The sequence below is a fragment of the Lolium perenne genome, chromosome 4 (genome assembly GCF_019359855.2).
Source record: "Lolium perenne isolate Kyuss_39 chromosome 4, Kyuss_2.0, whole genome shotgun sequence".
Lineage (NCBI taxonomy): Eukaryota > Viridiplantae > Streptophyta > Magnoliopsida > Poales > Poaceae > Lolium > Lolium perenne.
The window spans coordinates 278,794,193-278,814,621 of record NC_067247.2 but is presented as its reverse complement, the minus strand read 5'-3'; the positions used below and the strand labels follow the sequence as shown (position 1 = coordinate 278,814,621).

The 20,429-nt window shown below is 42.7% G+C and overlaps 1 protein-coding gene across 1 annotated transcript; it reads right to left on the bottom strand.

The window, feature by feature from the left end:
- Positions 1–19,279: 19,279 nt before the first annotated feature.
- Positions 19,280–20,329, bottom strand: LOC139830167 (uncharacterized). The gene has a single exon (XM_071818169.1). The coding sequence runs from the start codon at positions 20,327–20,329 to the stop codon at positions 19,280–19,282; it is 1,050 nt and encodes a 349-aa protein (XP_071674270.1).
- Between the last annotated feature and the right edge of the window lie 100 nt (positions 20,330–20,429).

The window sequence follows — 20,429 nt, the reverse complement described above, 5'->3', positions numbered from 1 at the left end:
GTCGCGGAAGGTTCTATGGAAGGTTCTAGAAGGTTCTAGAAAAGTCCGGAAGAAAACCACCAAGGAAGGTGGAGTCCCTTGTGGACTCCACCTCCATGGCCGGCCAGCCCTAGATGGGGTGGAGTCCCAAGTGGACTCCACCATAGGGGGCCGGCCACCCCCCACATGGGAGGTGGGAATCCCACCTTTGGGTGGGAGTCCTAGTTGGGCTAGGTTTCCCCCTCCTATGGAAGGTTTTGGTTTCGGGTCTTATTCGAAGACTTGGACACCAACACTTGGGATCCACCTATATAATGAGGGGCCAAGGGAGGGGGCCGGCCACCCTAAGACCACAAGCTGGCCGCCCCCCATAGAGTGGCCGGCCACCCCTCCCAAACCCTAGCCAAGCTCCTCTCCTCCATATTGCCCGCATAGCTTAGCGAAGCTCCGCCGGACTTCTACACCGCCACCGACACCACGCCGTCGTGCTGTCGGATTCAAAAGGAGCTACTACTTCCGCTGCCCGCTGGAACGGGGAGGTGGACGTCGTCTTCATCAACAACCGAACGTGTGACCGAGTACGGAGGTGCTGCCCGTTCGTGGCGCCGGAACCGATCGTGATCAAGATCTTCTACGCGCTTTTGCAAGCGGCAAGTGATCGTCTACCGCAGCAACAAGAGCCTCATCTTGTAGGCTTTGGAATCTCTTCAAGGGTGAGACTCGATACCCCCTCGTTGCTACCGTCTTCTAGATTGCATCTTGGCTTGGATTGCGTGTTCGCCGTAGGAAAATTTTTGTTTTCTATGCAACGTTATCCTACACAAGTTGCCACAGTGCCAGTTCCTGTTTTCTGCTGTTTTTGGTTCCAGAAAGGCTGTTCGGGCAATATTCTCGGAATTGGACGAAATCAACGCCAAACATCTTATTTTTCCCGTAAGCATCCAGAACACCGAAGGAGAGTCGGAGAGGGGCCAGGGGGCCACCACACAACATGGCAGCGCGGCCCCAGGCCTGGCCGCACCGGCCTACTGTGAGGGGGGCCCAGGCACGCTCCGACCCCGTCTCTTCGCCTATATAAGCCCTTTCGACCTAAAAACGCGATACCAATTGACGAAACTCTAGAAAGACGCCAGGGGCACCGCCGCCATCGCGAAACTCCAATTCGGGGACAAGTCTCTCGTTAGGCACCTGCCGGACGGGGAAGTGCCCCCGGAAGCCATCTCCATCGACGCCACCGCCTCCATCATGCTCCGTGAGTAGTTCCCCCATGGACTACGGGTTCTAGCAGTAGCTAGTTGGTACTCTCTATCCCATGTACTTCAATACAATGATCTCATGAGCTGCCTTACATGATTGAGATCCATCTGATGTAATCGGTGTTGTGTTTGTTTGGGATCCGATGGATGATACATTATGATTAGTCTATCTATAAAGTTTGTGAAGTTATCGTTGCTGCAATCTTGTTATGATTAATGCTTGTCACTAGGGCCCGAGTGACATGATCTTAGATTTAAGCTCTATAATTATTGCTTAGATTGTATCTACAAGTTGTATGCACATGTCTATGTCCGGAACCGAAGGCCCCAAAGTGACAGAAATTGGACAACTGGAGGGGAAGGCGTAGGTATGAGGATCACATGTTTTCACGGAGTGTTAATGCTTTGCTCCGGTACTCTACTAAAAGGAGTACCTTAATATCCAGTAGATTCCCTAGAGGCCCCCATTTGCCACCTACCGGTAGGACAAAAGATGTTGTACAAGTTTCTCATTGCGAGCACGTATGACTATATATGGAAAACATGCCTACATAATTAATAATCTTGATGTTCTGTCTTAATGCTTTGAATCCTATCAATTGCCCAACTGTAATTTGTTCACCCAACACTTGTTACTTGTTATTGGAGAGTTACCACTAGTGTAGATCGCTGGGAACCCCGGTCCATCTCTCATCATCATATACTCGTTCTATATGTCATTGGAAGTAGTATCAACTATTTTCTGGTGCCATTGCCTACGTATTCTTATTCGCTGTTGTGTTACTTTTACTATTGCTCTCATATTACTGCTGCTTTCACATCACCCCTGTTGCTAGTGCTTTTCCAGGTGCAGCTGAATTGACAACTCAGTTGTTAAGGCTTATAAGTATTCTTTACCTCCCCTTGTGTCGAATCAATAAATTTGGGTTTTACTTCCCTCGAAGACTGCTGCGATCCCCTATACTTGTGGGTTATCAAGACTATTTTCTGGCGCAGTTGCCGGGGAGGCATAGCTCTACTCATAAGTTCACCTGGGGAGTACACTCTACCTCTCTCTCTGTTTTTATTTTGTTTTATTTTGTTTTGCTTAGTTTACTTTCGTCTAGTTTCTTTGTGCTTAGTTTATTTCTGTCTAGTTTCATTTCGCTTAGTTTACTTTTGCCTAGTTTGTTTTTGTCTTGTTTTATTTTTCTCATATACCAAAAATCCATAAAAATTTGAAAAACCTAAAAATTAAAAACTGCTGTTATGGGAGAACCCACAACTTATTTGGAGCTTATAGAATATTATAATAATTATAGAGAATCAAGAACGGGTAAATTAATGAGTGCTATGATAGAAAAATTGAATACAATTGCTAAAATCTTGCTTAAACGCCATGATATAAATTGATGCTCTAAAGAGGATACTAAACATCTGAAATTTCAATGTGGCTTTAGTGAAGAAGTTTTAATTAAGAACTATAATTGGAATAACTATATTCATTTTGGGTTCGAAGAGGTAGAACAATTTGTCTTATTTATGGGAGCCTCTGAGATAGAATCCTTCATGGCTAAAAATTATGAAACTTGTGTTGTTTGTAAGGACCTTAAAGATTATGTCTCTTCTATCCTTAATTTTTGCATAGAAAGTTACAGTGATAATCCTTTTATCATTGATTATAAAGAGAGACTCATTAATGCACAAGAATGCACTCACAATTTGCAGGAACCTGTGGAAGAAGAAATTGATGAACCTAAAAGCTCATTGGATGAAAAAGAGGAGGAAATTGATGAACCTGAAAGCTCATTGGATGAAAAAGAAGAGGAGAGTGACGAACAAAAGGAGGAAGAATGGATTAGCTACCCATGCCAACCTTCTAATGAGAGTAACTCTTTATCTCTTACACTATTTGATTGTCCTCCATGCTTACCGAAAGAGGTTGAATGTTATGTTCCTGTGGATTCTCTTGAAATAGTACCTATGAGTAATACTTGTGAGAATAATTATGCTACTGTTATTTATGATAATCCATGCTACTTTGATAAATCTTATGATAATGCTTTGTTTGTGCCTGATGTCGAAATGCATGGTACTAAAGAATTTTGCGTAGCAAATGTTTATGATAAAGCTCTTGATGATGGTCCTATGTTACTTGATAATATTAATTGTACTACTAATGAAAATAGGATTGGAAAGTTCTTGACTTTATCTAGGAGTCCCATATCTCTTGAGAATGATCAATCACCTTGTTATATTATTGATAAAAGTGGGTTCGAAAGTTTTAATCCCACTATTTTTGAGCTTGATAAAAATTATGTGTCTATGGATCATGAAAAGAATGCTTTATGTGATAATTATATTGTTGAGTTTATTCATGAAGCTACTAAAAATTATTATGAGAGAGGAAAATATAGTTGTAGAAATTTGCATGGTACTAAAACACCTCTCTACATGCTGAAAATTTTGAAGTTACTCTTGTTTTATCTTCCTATGCTTGCCACTTTGTTCTTCATGAATTTATTTGTGTACAAGATTTCTATGCATAGGAAGTGGGTTAGACTTAAATGTGTTTTGAATTTGCTTTTTGATGCTCTCTTTTGCTTCAACTCTTATTTCTTGCGAGTGCATCATTAAAACTGTTGAGCCCATCTTAATGGCTATAAAGAAAGAACTTCTTGGGAGATAACCCATGTATTTATTTTGCTACTATTTTCTTGTGTCTTGGAAGTTGTTACTACTGTAGCAACCTCTCCTTATCTTTATTTTATTGCAATGTTGTGCCAAGTGAAGCCTCTAATCGAAGGTTGATACTAGATTTGGATTTCTGCGCAGAAACAGATTTCTATATGTCACGAATTTGGGTGAGATTCTCTGTAGGTAACTCAGAAAAATCTGCCAATTTACATGCGTGTTCCTCAGATATGTACGCAACTTTCATTAGTTTTGAGTTTTCTGATTTGAGCAACGGAAGTACCTGTTTAAAATTCGTCTTTACTGGCTGTTCTGTTTTGGCAGATTCTGTCTCTGTTTTTTGCATTGTCTCTTGTGGACTTTAAGCAAGGCTTTCTAGACGTGGAGAGCTGTAGCTAATGTTTTATTGAGTTCTTGCAATGTTTCACTATAGGACCAAGGTGGATTTAAGTTTTTTTTTTAGTACTAACCCCTCTAATGAAGTTTATGAGAAGTTTGGTGTGAAGGAAGTTTTCAAGGGTCAAGAGAGGAGGATGATATATGATCAAGAAGAGTGAAAAGTCTAAGCTTGGGGATGCCCCCGTGGTTCATCCCTGCATATTTCAAGAAGACTCAAGCGTCTAAGCTTGGGGATGCCCAAGGCATCCCCTTCTTCATCAACTTATCAGGTTTCTTCTATTGAAACTATATTTTTATTCGGTCACATCTTATGTGCTTTACTTGGAGCGTCTGTGTGCTTTTATTTTTATTTTTGTTTGAATAATATCGGATCCTAGCAATCCTTGTGTGGGAGAGAGACACGCTCCGCTTTTTCATATGAACGCTTGTTCTTCGTTTTACTTTTAATGTTCAATGATAAAAGTTGGAAGCTACAATACTTATTGTTATTTGGTTGGAAACAGAAAATGCCTCATATTGTCTTGGATAATTTGACACTTGGCAATTGTTTTGAGCTCTCAAGTAGATCATGATTAAGTTCTTGCACCATGTAGTTTAAACCTATTAGTGGAGAACTACCGTAGAGCTTGTTGAAATTGGTTTGCATGATTGGTCTCTCTTAAGTTCTAGATATTTTCTGGTAAAAGTGTTTGAGCAACAAGGAAGACAGTGTAGAGTATTATAATGCTTGCAATATGTTCTTATGTAAGTTTTGCTGTACTGGTTCATACTTGTGTTTGCTTCAAACAACCTTGCTAGCCTAAGCCTTGTACTGAGAGGAAATGCTTCTCGTGCATCCAAAACCTTGAGCCAAAACCTATGCCATGTGTGTCCACCATACCTACCTACTATGTGGTATTTCCTGCCATTCCAAGTAAATACTTCATGTGCTACCTTTAAACAATTCAAAATGCTTCTCAATTTGTGTCAATGTTTTATAGCTCATGAGGAAGTATGTGGTGTTTTATCTTTCAATCTTGTTGGGCAACTTTCACCAATGGACTAGTGGCTTCATCTGCTTATCCAATAATTTTGCAAAAAGAGCTGACAACGGGGTTCCCAGCCCCAATTAATCACAAATAGACACTCCTCCATGGTATGTGAATGATTGGTAGGCACCCGAGGATTCGGTTAGCCATGGCTTGAGAAAGCAAAGGTGGGGAGGAGTGTCATCACTAAATAAAACTAAAATAAAATAGACACTCCTTCATGGTATGTGATTGTTGGAAGGCACCCGAGGATTCGGTTAGCCATGGTTTGTGAAATCAAAGGTTGGAAGGAGTGTCACCCAAAAATGAAAACAACATGGGAGCCGCTCTTTGAAGGTCTGTCTGGCAAGGGGGTTAGAGTGCCCACTACCATTCATTGACAACAACAAACACCTCTCAAAACTTTAATTTTATGCTCTCTATATGATTTCAAAACTTGAAAAGCTCTAGCACATGATTTTATCCCTGCTTCCCTCTGCGGAGGGCCTTTCTTTTACTTTATGTTGAGTCAGTTTACCTACTTCCTTCCATCTTAGAAGCAAACACTTGTGTCAACTGTGCATTGATTCTTACATACTTGCTTATTGCACTTATTATTTTACTTTGTGTCGACAATTATCCATGAGATATACATGTTGAAAGTTGAAAGCAACTACTGAAACTTATATCTTCCTTTGTGTTGCTTCGATGCTTTTACTTTGAATCTATTGCTTTATGAGTTAACTCTTATGCAAGGCTTTTGATGCTTGTCTTGAAAGTACTCTTCATGAAAAGTTTTGCTATATGTTATCTATTTGTTAGCAACTATAGATTATTGCCTTGAGTCACTTCATTCATTTCATATGCTTTGTAATAGTATGATCAAGGTTATGTAAGTAGCATGTCACTACAGAAATTATTCTTTTTATCGTTTACCTACTCGAGGACGAGTAGGAACTAAGCTTGGGGATGCTGATACGTCTCCAACGTATCCATAATTTCTGACGTTCCATGCTTGTTTTATGACAATACTTACATGTTTTGCTTGCACTTTATGATGATTTCATGCATTTTCCGGAACTAACCTATTAACAAGTTGCCACAGTGCCAGTTCCTGTTTTCTGCTGTTTTTGGTTCCAGAAAGGCTGTTCGGGCAATATTCTCGGAATTGGACGAAATCAACGCCAAACATCTTATTTTTCCCGGAAGCATCCAGAACACCGAAGGAGAGTCGAAGAGGGGCCAGAGGCCACCACACAACATGGCGGCGCGGCCCCAGGCCTGGCCGCGCCGGCCTACTGTGAGGGGGACCCAGGCACCCTCCGACTCCGTCTCTTCGCCTATATAAGCCCTTTCGACCTAAAAACGCGATACCAATTGACGAAACTCCAGAAAGACTCCAGGGGCGCCGCCGCCATCGCGAAACTCCAATTCGGGGGACAGAAGTCTCTGTTCCGGCACCCTGCCGGGACGGGGAAGTGCCCCCGGAAGCCATCTCCATCGACGCTACCACCTCCATCATGCTCCGTGAGTAGTTCCCCGTTGGACTACGGGTTCTAGCAGTAGCTAGTTGGTACTCTCTATCCCATGTACTTCAATACAATGATCTCATGAGCTGCCTTACATGATTGAGATCCATCTGATGTAATCGGTGTTGTGTTTGTTGGGATCCGATGGATGATACATTATGATTAGTCTATCTATAAAGTTTGTGAAGTTATCGTTGCTGCAATCTTGTTATGCTTAATGCTTGTCACTAGGGCCCGAGTGGCATGATCTTAGATTTAAGCTCTATAATTATTGCTTAGATTGTATCTACAAGTTGTATGCACATGTCTATGTCCAGAACCGAAGGCCCCAAAGTGACAGAAATTGGACAACTGGAGGGGAAGGCGTAGGTATGAGGATCACATGTTTTCACGGAGTGTTAATGCTTTGCTCCGATACTCTATTAAAAGGAGTACCTTAATATCCAGTAGATTCCCTAGAGGCCCGGCTGCCACCGGCTGGTAGGACAAAAGATGTTGTACAAGTTTCTCATTGCGAGCACGTATGACTATATATGGAAAACATGCCTACATAATTAATAATCTTGATGTTCTGTGTTAATGCTTTGAATCCTATCAATTGCCCAACTGTAATTTGTTCACCCAACACTTGTTACTTGTTATTGGAGAGTTACCACTAGTGTAGATCACTGGGAACCCCGGTCCATCTCTCATCATCATATACTCGTTCTATATGTCATTAGAAGTAGTATCAACTATTTTCTGGTGCCATTGCCTCTGTATTCTTTATTCTATCGCCGTGTTACTTTTACTATTGCTCTCATATTACTGCTGCTTTCACATCACCCCTGTTGCTAGTGCTTTTCCAGGTGCAGCTGAATTGACAACTCAGTTGTTAAGGCTTATAAGTATTCTTTACCTCCCCTTGTGTCGAATCAATAAATTTGGGTTTTACTTCCCTCGAAGACTGCTGCGATCCCCTATACTTGTGGGTTATCATCGAGCCATTGCCTTGTCAATGTAAGGTTGAAGATCCGCACGCCTAAGTCTTCCAAGGGAGATGGGCAACCCAGGTACTTTATATGGAAGGGGGTCGTGGTAGCCGGGAAATTTGCCAGAACCTCATCCAAGTTGATCTCGGCGCATTGGATGGGGGCAACGGAGCACTTGGACACATTGGTGACAAGGCCCGAGACTTCCCCGAAACTTTGTAGAATGCTAGTAAGGCCTTCCACATCGTGAGTCGTGGGGGCTAGAAAAATGGCGGCGGCGTCTGCATAGAGGGACACCCTGGGACCCCGAAGGTTGCCCGGCATAGCGGACAGAAGGCCGGATTCTGTAGCCTTTTCCAGGAGTCTCTGAAGAGGGTCAATGGCGATGTCGAAAAGCAGAGGCGAGAGAGGATCGCCCTGCCGAAGTCCGCATCCGTGCGGGATGTACCTTCCAGGGATTCCGTTGAGGATAAACCTAGAGGAGGCAGTGGAGAAGAGAGTCGTCAGGAGGGCCCTCCATCTCTGCGGAAAGCCAAGCCGCTGCAAGAGATCCAACATGTAGTCCCAGCGAACGGAGTCGAAAGCTTTGGCGATGTCCAGTTTGATAAGAAGGGAGGGGGTCTTGCTGCGGTGTAACCGGCGGGCGGTGTTCCTGACGTACATGAAGTTGTCGTGGATAGTTCTTGATTTGATGAAAGCGCTCTGGCTACGCGAGACAAGGTCATTCATCCTCGAGCTGAGACGTCGTGCCATAGCTTTGGCAATAATCTTTGGGACCACGTGGATGAGGCTGATGGGCCTGAAGTCTGAAATGGAATCTGCACCATCCTTCTTAGGAAGAAGAACGACATTGGCTGTGTTGATGATGTGGAAATTTGAAGTTGACAGCTCGGAGAAGGCCTTGATAGCGGGCATAAGGTCCTCCTTAATAATATCCCAGCAGGAGCGAAAGAACGCGATGGAAAAGCCGTCTGGGCCCGGAGACTTATCTGCGGGCATGTCGTCTAGAGCTTCCTTAATCTCATCCTCCGAGAAAGGCGGGCCCAGATCATCTAGAGGGTGAGTGTTGGGATTCAAGGCGTCCCAGTTGAAGTACAGCGAGCGAGGAGGAGGCCGACCATTGTTATGTTTGAGTCTCACAATGTGATTTTTGCGCCTTCTAGCATTAACTCGTTGATGGAAGAACTTGGTGTTGGAGATATGCCCAAGAGGCAATAATAAAATGGTTATTATAATATATCTTTGTGTTTATGATAATGTTTACATACCATGCTATAATTGTATTAACCGAAACATTGATACATGTGTGTTATGTGAACAACAAAGAGTCCCTAGTATGCCTCTTAACTAGCTTGTTGATTAATGGATGATTAGTTTCATAATCATGAACATTGGATGTTATTAATAACAAGGTTATATCATTGTATGAATGATGTAATGGACACACCCAATTAAGCGTGGCATAAGATCATGTCATTAAGTTATTTGCTATAAGCTTTCGATACATAGTTACCTAGTCCTTATGACCATGAGATCATGTAAATCACTTATACCGGAAAGGTACTTTGATTACATCAAACGCCACTGCGTAAATGGGTGGTTATAAAGGTGGGATTAAGTATCCGGAAAGTATGAGTTGAGGCATATGGATCAACAGTGGGATTTGTCCATCCCGATGACGGATAGATATACTCTGGGCCCTCTCGGTGGAATGTCGTCTAATGTCTTGCAAGCATATGAATAAGTTCATAAGAGACCACATACCACGGTACGAGTAAAGAGTACTTGTCAGGAGACGAGGTTGAACAAGGTATAGAGTGATACCGATGATCAAACCTCGGACAAGTAAAATATCGCGTGACAAAGGGAATTGGTATCGTATGTGAATGGTTCATTCGATCACTAAAGTCATCGTTGAATATGTGGGAGCCATTATGGATCTCCAGATCCCGCTATTGGTTATTGGTCGGAGTGAGTACTCAACCATGTCTGCATAGTTCACGAACCGTAGGGTGACACACTTAAAGTTGGATGTTGAAATGGTAGAACTTGAATATGGAATGGAGTTCGAATATTTGTTCGGAGTCCCGGATGAGATCCCGGACATCACGAGGAGTTCCGGAATGGTCCGGAGAATAAGATTCATATATAGGAAGTCATTTTATAAGATTTAAAATGATCCGGAAGGTTCTATGGAAGGTTCTAGAAGGGTCTAGAAAAGTCCGGAAGAAACCACTTTGGAAGGCGGAGTCCCAAAGGGACTCCACCACCATGGCCGGCCAACCCTAGAGGGGGAGGAGTCCCAAGTGGACTCCCCTAAGGGGGCCGGCCACCCCCTCCCAAGAAAGGGTGGGAATCCCACCTCTAGTGGGAGTCCTACCTCTAGTGGGAGTCCTAGCTTGGGTAGGTTTCATGTGATATGGAAGGTTTTGGTTTGGGGTCTTATTCGAAGACTTGTAGACCAACTCTTGGGTGTTCCACCTATATAATGAGGGCCAAGGGGAGGGGGCCGGCCACCCCAAGACCACAAGGTGGCCGCACCCCCTAGTGGCCGGCGCCCTCCTCTCCCAAACCCTAGCGGCCCTCTCTCCTCCACCACATCCCGCACGCTTAGCGAAGCTCCACCGGATTTCTCCACCACCACCGACACCACGCCGTCGTGCTGTCGGATTCAAGAGGAGCTACTACTTCTGCTGCCCGCTGGAACGGGAAGGTGGACGTCGTCTTCACCAACAACCGAACGTGTGACCGAGTACGGAGGTGCTGCCCGTTCGTGGCGCCGTGATCAAGATCTTCTACGCGCTTTTGCAAGCGGCAAGTGAACGTTTACCGCAGCAACAAGAGCCTCATCTTGTAGGCTTTGGAATCTCTTCAAGGGTGAGACTCGATAATCCCCTCGTTGCTACCGTCTTCTAGATTGCATCTTGGCTTGGATTCCGTGTTTCGCGGTAGGAAATTTTTTGTTTTCTATGCAACGAATCCCTACAGTGGTATCAGAGCCAGGTCTATGCATAGATGGTTGCACGAGCAGAACACAATGGTTTTGTGGGCGTTGATGCTCTTCTTGTCCTTAGTTTGAGTACTTTGCATCTTTGTGGCATAGTGGGATGAAGCGGCCCGGACTAACTTTACATGACCGCGTTCATGAGACTTGTTCCTCGTTCGACATGCAACTTGTATTGCATAAGAGGCTTTGCGGGTGTCTGTCTCTCCTACTATAGTGAAGATTCATATTACTCTTCTATTGAGAACATTAGTATCACCGTTGTGGTTCATGTTTGTAGGTAGATTAGATCTCTCTCGAAAACCCTAAACCACGTAAAATATGCAAACCAAATTAGAGACGTCTAACTTGTTTTTGCAGGGTTTGGTGATGTGATATGGCCATAATATGATGATGAATATGTATGAGATGATCATTATTGTATTGTGGCAACCGGCAGGAGCCTTATGGTTGTCTTTAAATTTCATGTTGAGTAGTATTTCAAAGTAGTTGTAATAGTTGCTACATGAGGTGAACAATCATGAAGACGGCGCCATGAACCTTGACGCTACGCCGACGATGATGGAGATCATGCCCGTTGATGATGGAGATCATGCCCGTTGATGATGGAGATCATGTCCGTGCTTTGGAGATGAAGATCAAAGGCGCAAAGACTAAAGGGCCATATCATATCACATATAAATTGCATGTGATGTTAATCCTTTATGCATCTTATTTTGCTTAGATCGCGACGGTAGCATTATAAGATGATCCCTCACGTTAATATCAAGATAATAAAGTGTTCTCCCCTCGTATGCACCGTTGCACAGTTCGTCGTTTCGAAGCATCTCGTGATGATCGGATGTGATAGACTCAACGTTCACATATAACGGGTGTAAGCCATGTTGCACACGCGGAATACTTGGGTTTGCTTGACGAGCCTAGCATGTACAGACATGGCCTCGGGACAACGGAAACCGAAAGGTTGAACACGAGTCATATGGATGATATGATCAACATGTTGATGTTCACCATTGAAGCTACATCATCTCACGTGATGATCGGTTTTGGTGTAGTGGATTTGGATCGTGTACCACTTAACAACTATGAGGGATGTTGTATTAAGTGGGAGTTCATTAGTAATTAGATTAAAACATGAACTAATTATTATAAACATAGTCTGAGTAGTATTTTGAATTAATTTTGTAGTATTGGCATCCGTTTTTCTACCATGCGCTAGTCTTGTAATTGAGATAGAAATACTGTTAAAATCTGACAAGAAACTTTACGGACTGGTACCGTATTGTTAAAGAATCAAGAAATGATTAAGTCCTATTGCAAACTTTTAGTAAACCTCACATTGTTGATTCATAGAACTATGGTTTCAATTAGTACCTAAAGTTATCTTGTCTCCGTGAAACTTGAAGTTCAAATTTGTTTGAAAAGTAAGGAGCTGAAAATTTAGTTTTCAGAAATAATCAAGGTATGAGATATATGTGATATTAAGACCTTATTGCAAGATGATAGAATATAATTTGGTGAGACTACATAAACTCATAAGTTTTATGGGAATGTACGAAGGTTGAAGACGCAAGGCGTCCCAATCCTCCAACTATTGGGGCACTAACAATATTCGCATATCCATGAAGTAATCGTCCTTAGTATGCACCGTTGCTAAGACTCGTCGTATCGAAGCATCACGTGATGATCGGGTGTTATAGATTCTACGTGTGCATACAATGGGTGCAAGCCAGATTTGCACATGTGAATACTAAGGTTAAAACTTTACGAGTCTAGCATGTACAGACATGGTCTCAGAAAGTCATCATGATACAATGGATAAAATTATGAGTGAAATTGTTCATCATATTACAAGGTTACTAATAGTGAAATCCGGAACACTTGTCATATGATGATCAACTTCAAAGTAAGAACCTCAAAGTTATTGGTATTTGACCAACAAACCTAGAAGTTATTGATGTTGAAGTGTCTTTCTGAATAATGAGGAAAGCTAAAAGAGAAACTACAAAAGATTATTGGTAGAAAGAAAGAAAAGACTAGAAAGTCTAGCTAAGGTGTATATAAAAGATATACATGTTATGGATGTATTCCTCGTTTGGTCACACAATAAAATTCTTGGGTATTTGTACCATATTGGTTGGTATGAAGTGTCATACAAAACAACGCAATACAAGAATACAATGGCCTAAGTGACTGACAAGGAATATGATAGGAATGCACGTCTGGAACAAAAATAAAGTATTATTATGTTCATCGTTGGCATTCTATCTAGCCCTTAGAATTTATAATAAAGAACTTAATAATTGTTATTTTGCTCTTGTCAAATAAAAACAATGAGTTGTTCAAATTATGACATTACTCCATGTACGATGGATAAGTTATTCTAAATTTTAATGGTGAAACACACATACATAACACTGACGCTAAAATGCCGTAAGGCAAATGATTTGAATTCCACTTATTTGTGGAACCGCCATTTAGGTCATGTTGGAAAGGAACGCATGAAGAAACTCCATGCAAATAGATTATTGGAGTCATTTGATTTATGAATCATTTGGCGCTTGCAAATCTCTTCTAAAAGGAATGACTGAAATACCGTTCATAGGCCAAGTTTTGAACGGGCAACTAACTTAGTGGAAACATACATGATGATGTATATGGTTCACTGGGCATAGTTGTGTGCGGGAGATTCTTCTACTTCATGAAAACTTCAAACAATGAATTGAGTATATATATGTGGATATATTCGATAAGGAAGAAGTTTGAAACATTTGAATGGATTCAAATAAATTTCAGCATGAAGTGGAAATCATCGTAATAGAAAAGTCAAATATCTATGATTGGATCATAGTGGAAATATTTGAATTACGAGTTTTAGCGAACATCTAAGAGAGTTATGAAATTGTTTTACAACTCACATTTCTTGAAGTATCATAGTGATGATGAAGTATCCAAGAGATGTATCCAAACCTTGTTGGGTCAATGATGAGATAAAATATTAATGCCATTATAATTTTTGTGGATTATGCTTTAGAGACTACCGCTTTTACACTAAATAGAGCATCACCATGATCCGTTGAAATGACACCATACAAGTTATGGCATGGGTATAAACCCTAATAGTTCTTTCTTTAAAATTTTGGTCTAAAAGTTTACAACCAAAAACGGATAAATGTCTTTGTTGGTTATCCCAAAGAATTGATTGGGAATTCTTTCCACTATGAAATGAAAGACAAAAGTGTTTGTCAATGTTTCTTATTTCAAGAAATTGTTTTCTAGCGAAGTATTTGAGTGGGAGGACAATAGAACTTGATATGGTTTATGAACCTGAGCATAATGATCAGAGTAGCGCAGCATCGGAAATGGTTCTGGAAGCGGCCACAACGATCATGGCTTCCATGACTACAAAGTGTTTTAGCCATGGAGATCGAAGTACTTATTGAACCTTGTAGGTGTGGTTTACTTTGTGATCAAATAAATGATTTGTGGACAAAGGATTGATTTTGAACAATGATAAACCAACTACGAACAAAGAAGTTATGATGGGCCCTGACTCCGTTAAAATGGCTATACGCCATGAAATCCAAGATAGATGAATACTTTTTGAAAGTAAATGGATCTATAAAATTGATGGACTTGGATGGAATATCCTTGAATAAGCTCGACTTGTCGAAAAATTGTTTACGACAAAGTTCAAAGAGTTGACTACGATAAGATTAAATCTTCCGTAGCAATGTTTATAGTCTATGTGGATTATTCTAGTAATCACTACATATTTTTTTTATGAGATATGCTAGTAGGATGGCAAAATACATTACTTAACAGAAGTATGTATTAAAGGTGTATACAAGATACAACCAAGAGTTTTGCTGGTCCATAGAATACTAGATAGGTATACAAACTTCAATTGGATGAAGTGAGTATCGCGGAGTTGAAATCTTCACCAGATGAAATAATCGAAGAGTTTTTGATTTCATCAGAGACGATGAAGAGGCTTGCATTTGCAAGAAATTAAGTGGGAGCGCTGAGACATATTTATAATACTTTATGTAGATGACATATAGTTGGTTATAAATGATGTAATTATATACTTGATTAAAAATGTTTCATTGAAAATTAACTTTAATGAAAGGATATGGACTGAAACATATTTAGTGTCAAGATCTATGAAGATAGATTAAAACACATAAAAAGGTTTAAGTCAAAGTACATAAAATAGATATTGAAGTAGTTCAATATAGAAACATTAAGAAGGTGTTCTTTTCATGCGAAGGTTTAACAAGACTTGAGTGTAATTGACACTCAATGAGTAAAAACACATGAGTGATTTTAGATCACGAATAATATGTACAAAATCAGATGTCCTATGCTCTAAAAAGTTAGGAGCATATACCAGAATGATTCATGTGATGATCATTGGACAAACAGTAAGAATATCCATGTGTGCTTTAGAAGAACCAAGGATACATATATAGTTTTATATGGGGTAATGACAAACAAATCGCTGTAAGGTGTTTCACCGATATTTGTTTGGTCACATATAAAAATAAAATTTCAATCTCAAATTAGACAAAGTGTTGTTTAAAAGGTAGCACAATGAGCTAGAAGTTGTCTATGCTAGATTTAGAAAAGTTCTAAATATTGTGATGGATTCTACAAACGAAGGCAGAGTATGTCATTGTTTTGACAATGACTGAGGATGTTAAGTCAAGAGGTTCTTTGAGAACTTGGTGTAGTTCCGATAGTGTCAGAACTTTGAAGCTATATTGTGTATGACAATATTAGTGACATATTTCAGACCGCGGAATTAAGGTTCCACCAGAAGACCAAACATATTTAATGCCGACTCATTTGGAAAATGAGTGATGCGTTAAGACGCAAATGAATTACAAAATACATACGTTTCTGAGCATGTCAGATCCGTTGACTAAAACCTCTCCCGTAAGCAAAACATGATAAAGCACCGGAAGGCCAAGGTGTTATATCTTTACAAATGTAAACTAGATTATTGACTCTAGTGCAAGTGGGAGACTGTTGGAGATATGCCCAAGAGGCAACAATAAAATGGTTATTATAATATATCTTTGTGTTTATGATAATGTTTACATACCATGCTATAATTGTATTAACCGAAACATTGATACATGTGTGTTATGTGAACAACAAAGAGTCCCTAGTATGCCTCTTAACTAGCTTGTTGATTAATGGATGATTAGTTTCATAATCATGAACATTGGATGTTATTAATAACAAGGTTATATCATTGTATGAATGATGTAATGGACACACCCAATTAAGCGTAGCATAAGATCATGTCATTAAGTTATTTGCTATAAGCTTTCGATACATAGTTACCTAGTCCTTATGACCATCAGATCATGTAAATCACTTATACCGGAAAGGTACTTTGATTACAGCAAACGCCACTGCGTAAATGGGTGGTTATAAAGGTGGGATTAAGTATCCGGAAAGTATGAGTTGAGGCATATGGATCAACAGTGGGATTTGTCCATCCCGATGACGGATAGATATACTCTGGGCCCTCTCGGTGGAATGTCGTCTAATGTCTTGCAAGCATATGAATAAGTTCATAAGAGACCACATACCACGGTACGAGTAAAGAGTACTTGTCAGGAGACGAGGTTGAACAAGGTATAGAGTGATACCGATGATCAAACCTCGGACAAGTAAAATATCGCGTGACAAAGGGAATTGGTATCGTATGTGAATGGTTCATTCGATCACCAAAGTCATCGTTGAATATGTGGGAGCCATTATGGATCTCCAGATCCCGCTATTGGTTATTGGTCGGAGTGAGTACTCAACCATGTCCGCATAGTTCACGAACCGTAGGGTGACACACTTAAAGTTGGATGTTGAAATGGTAGAACTTGAATATGGAATGGAGTTCGAATATTTGTTCGGAGTCCCGGATGAGATCCCGGACATCACGAGGAGTTCCGGAATGGTCCGGAGAATAAGATTCATATATAGGAAGTCATTTTATAAGATTTAAAATGATCCGGAAGGTTCTATGGAAGGTTCTAGAAGGTTCTAGAAAAGTCCGGAAGAAACCACTTTGGAAGGCGGAGTCCCAAAGGGAGTCCACCACCATGGCCGGCCAACCCTAGAGGGGGAGGAGTCCCAAGTGGACTCCCCTAAGGGGGCCGGCCACCCCCTCCCAAGGAAGGGTGGGAATCCCACCTCTAGTGGGAGTCCTAGCTTGGGTAGGTTTCATGTGATATGGAAGGTTTTGGTTTGGGGTCTTATTCGAAGACTTGTAGACCAACTCTTGGGTGTTCCACCTATATAATGAGGGCCAAGGGGAGGGGGCCGGCCACCCCAAGACCACAAGGTGGCCGCACCCCCTAGTGGCCGACGCCCCCCTCTACCAAACCCTAGCGGCCCTCTCTCCTCCACCACTCCCGCACGCTTAGCGAAGCTCCGCCGGATTTCTCCACCACCACCGACACCACGCCGTCGTGCTGTCGGATTCAAGAGGAGCTACTACTTCTGCTGCCCGCTGGAACGGGAAGGTCGACGTCGTCTTCATCAACAACCGAACGTGTGACCGAGTACGGAGGTGCTGCCCGTTCGTGGCGCCGTGATCAAGATCTTCTACGCGCTTTTGCAAGCGGCAAGTGAACGTCTACCGCAGCAACAAGAGCCTCATCTTGTAGGCTTTGGAATCTCTTCAAGGGTGAGACTCGATAATCCCCTCGTTGCTACCGTCTTCTAGATTGCATCTTGGCTTGGATTGCGTGTTCGCGGTAGGAAATTTTTTGTTTTCTATGCAACGAATCCCTACACTTGGTGTTGGCGTCTCCCTCACGGAGAAAGCGAAGTCTGGAGGCTTGGCGTTTGCGGGACCTGATGCGTGCAGTTGACACGTCCGTTGGGAACCCCAAGAGGAAGGTGTGATGCGCACAGCGGCAAGTTTCCCTCAGTAAGAAACCAAGGTTTAATCGAACCAGTAGGAGTCAAGAAGCACGTTGAAGGTTGATGGCGGCGGGATGTAGTGCGGCGCAACACCAGAGATTCCGGCACCAACGTGGAACCTGCACAACACAACCAAAGTACTTTGCCCCAACGAAACAGTGAGGTTGTCAATCTCACCGGCTTGCTGTAACAAAGGATTAACCGTATTATGTGGAAGATGATTGTTTGCAGAAAACAGTAGAACAAGTATTGCAGTTGATTGTATTTCAGTATAGAGAATTGGACCGGGGTCCACAGTTCACTAGAGGTGTCTCTCCCATAAGATAAACAGCATGTTGGGTGAACAAATTACAGTTGGGCAATTGACAAATAAAGAGGGCATGACCATGCACATACATATTATGATGAGTATTGTGAGATTTAATTGGGCATTACGACAAAGTACATAGACCGCTATCCAAAGCATGCATCTATGCCTAAAAGTCCACCTTCAGGTTATCATCCGAACCCCCTCCAGTATTAAGTTGCTAACAACAGACAATTGCATTAAGTATTGCGCGTAATGTAATCAGTGACTACATCCTCGAACATAGCACCAATGTTTTATCCCTAGTGGCAACAGCACATCCATAACCTTAGAGGTTCTTGTCACTCCTCCAGATTCACGGAGACATGAACCCACTATCGAGCATAAATACTCCCTCTTGGAGTTACTAGCATCAACTTGGCCAGAACATCTACTAATAACGGAGAGCATGCAAGATCATAAACAACACATAGACATGAATTGATAATCAACATAACATAGTATTCTCTATTCATCGGATCCCAACAAACGCAACATATAGAATTACAGATAGATGATCTTGATCATGTTAGGCAGCTCACAAGACCCGACAATTAAGCACAATGGGGAGAAGACAACCATCTAGCTACTGCTATGGACCCATAGTCCAGGGGTGAACTACTCACTCATCACTCCGGAGGCGACCATGGCGGCGTAGAGTCCTTCGGGAGATGATTTCCCTCTCCGGCAGGGTGCCGGAGGCGATCTCCTGAATCCCCCGAGATGGGATTGGTGGCGGCGGCGTCTCTGGAAGGTTTTCCGTATCGTGGCTCTCGGTACTGGGGGTTTCGCGACGGAGGCTTTAAGTAGGCGGAAGGGCAGGTCAAGAGGCGGCACGAGGGCCCCACACCACAGGTCGGCGCGGCCAAGGGCCAGGCCGCGCCGCCCTAGGGTTTGGCCACCTCGTGGCCCCACTTCGTCTCCTCTTCGGTCTTCTGGAAGCTTCGTGGCAAAATAGGACCCTGGGCGTTGATTTCGTCCAATTCCGAGAATAATTCTTTACTAGGATTTCTGAAACCAAAAACAGCAGAAAAACAAGAATCGGCACTTCGGCATCTTGTTAATAGGTTAGTTCCAGAAAATGCACGAATATGACATAAAGTGTGCATAAAACATGTAGATATCATCAATAATGTGGCATGGAACACAAGAAATTATCGATACGTCGGAGACGTATCAGGACCTTTCCAGAGCGGCAAGTCCCTTCACCCGGCGTTTGAGGTTAGCACGGAGCCAACATTCATCTTGGGAGAGGGCGCGGGACTCTTGAGCCACATCCAGCTGAAGAATGACATCCAGGGCCATGAGAAGTTGCAGTTTGCTATCAGAGAAGAGGCTTCTGCTCCAGGATTTGAGTCCCAACGCCGTAGCCTTGAGCTTGTGATTGATCACGTGGACTGGCTGGGAGTGCGAGGAGGGCGCCGACCAAGCTTGTTGAACCACCTCTCTGAAACTAGGCATCTTGGTCCAGAAGGTTTCAAAACGAAAAAGAGGCGGTTTCCGCGGGCCACTTTGATTAGACAGGACGAGGGGGCAGTGGTCCGAGAGGGACGAGGACAGGGCATAAAGCACATGGTTCTCGAACATGAGGTCCCAAGCAGTATTGCAGAAAGCCCTATCAAGGCGCACAAGAGTAGGGGATTGTCTTTCATTGCTCCAGGTAAACTTCCGGTTCTGCAACTTCAGCTCCTTAAGGTGACAGTTGGTGAGGGCTCTTCTGAAAAGACCCATGAGACGGAAATCGAGGTTGTTGTTGTTCTTATCTTCCGCCTGATAGATGAGGTTGAAATCTCCAATCATGAGCCACTTGGAGTCGTCCGAGGGCTTGGCCGCGATAACTTCCGCGAGAAAGGCTTCTTTCTCGGCGTGGTCGGTAGGGCCATAGACCGTGGTGAGCTTGAAGGAGGTACCACATGATCGAATGGAGACGTTGGCCGAGATCAAGTGGGTGCCGAGGTGAACGTTGGAGATCTCCACATGATCATCGCTCCAGAGTAAGAGGATGCCACCTCGGGTGCCGGTGGCCGGACGATGGGCGAAGGAGCGAAGTCTAAAGCCGCCGATATAAGAAGCCGTTTGTAGATCCATGTGGTCGAGCTTGGTCTCTTGGATGCAAGCGATGTGACAGCGGGTATCGGAGAGGAAGGCGTGAATAGTATCTTTGCGAGCTTGGTCATTAAGACCACGGGTGTTCCAATCAGCGATGGAGAGATCAGGACCGATCATAATGCCGTTCAAAACAAACAGATGAAGGGACGAACACAGGTACTTGTCCACAGAACGAAAGAAGAAAACACGGTAGAAAAACAAACGGAGCTAAACAGGC

What these genes read in the sequence shown, in the direction of transcription:
- LOC139830167 (XM_071818169.1), bottom strand. Translation starts at nt 20,329, where the DNA reads ATGATCGGTCCTGATCTCTCCATCGCTGATTGGAACACCCGTGGTCTT.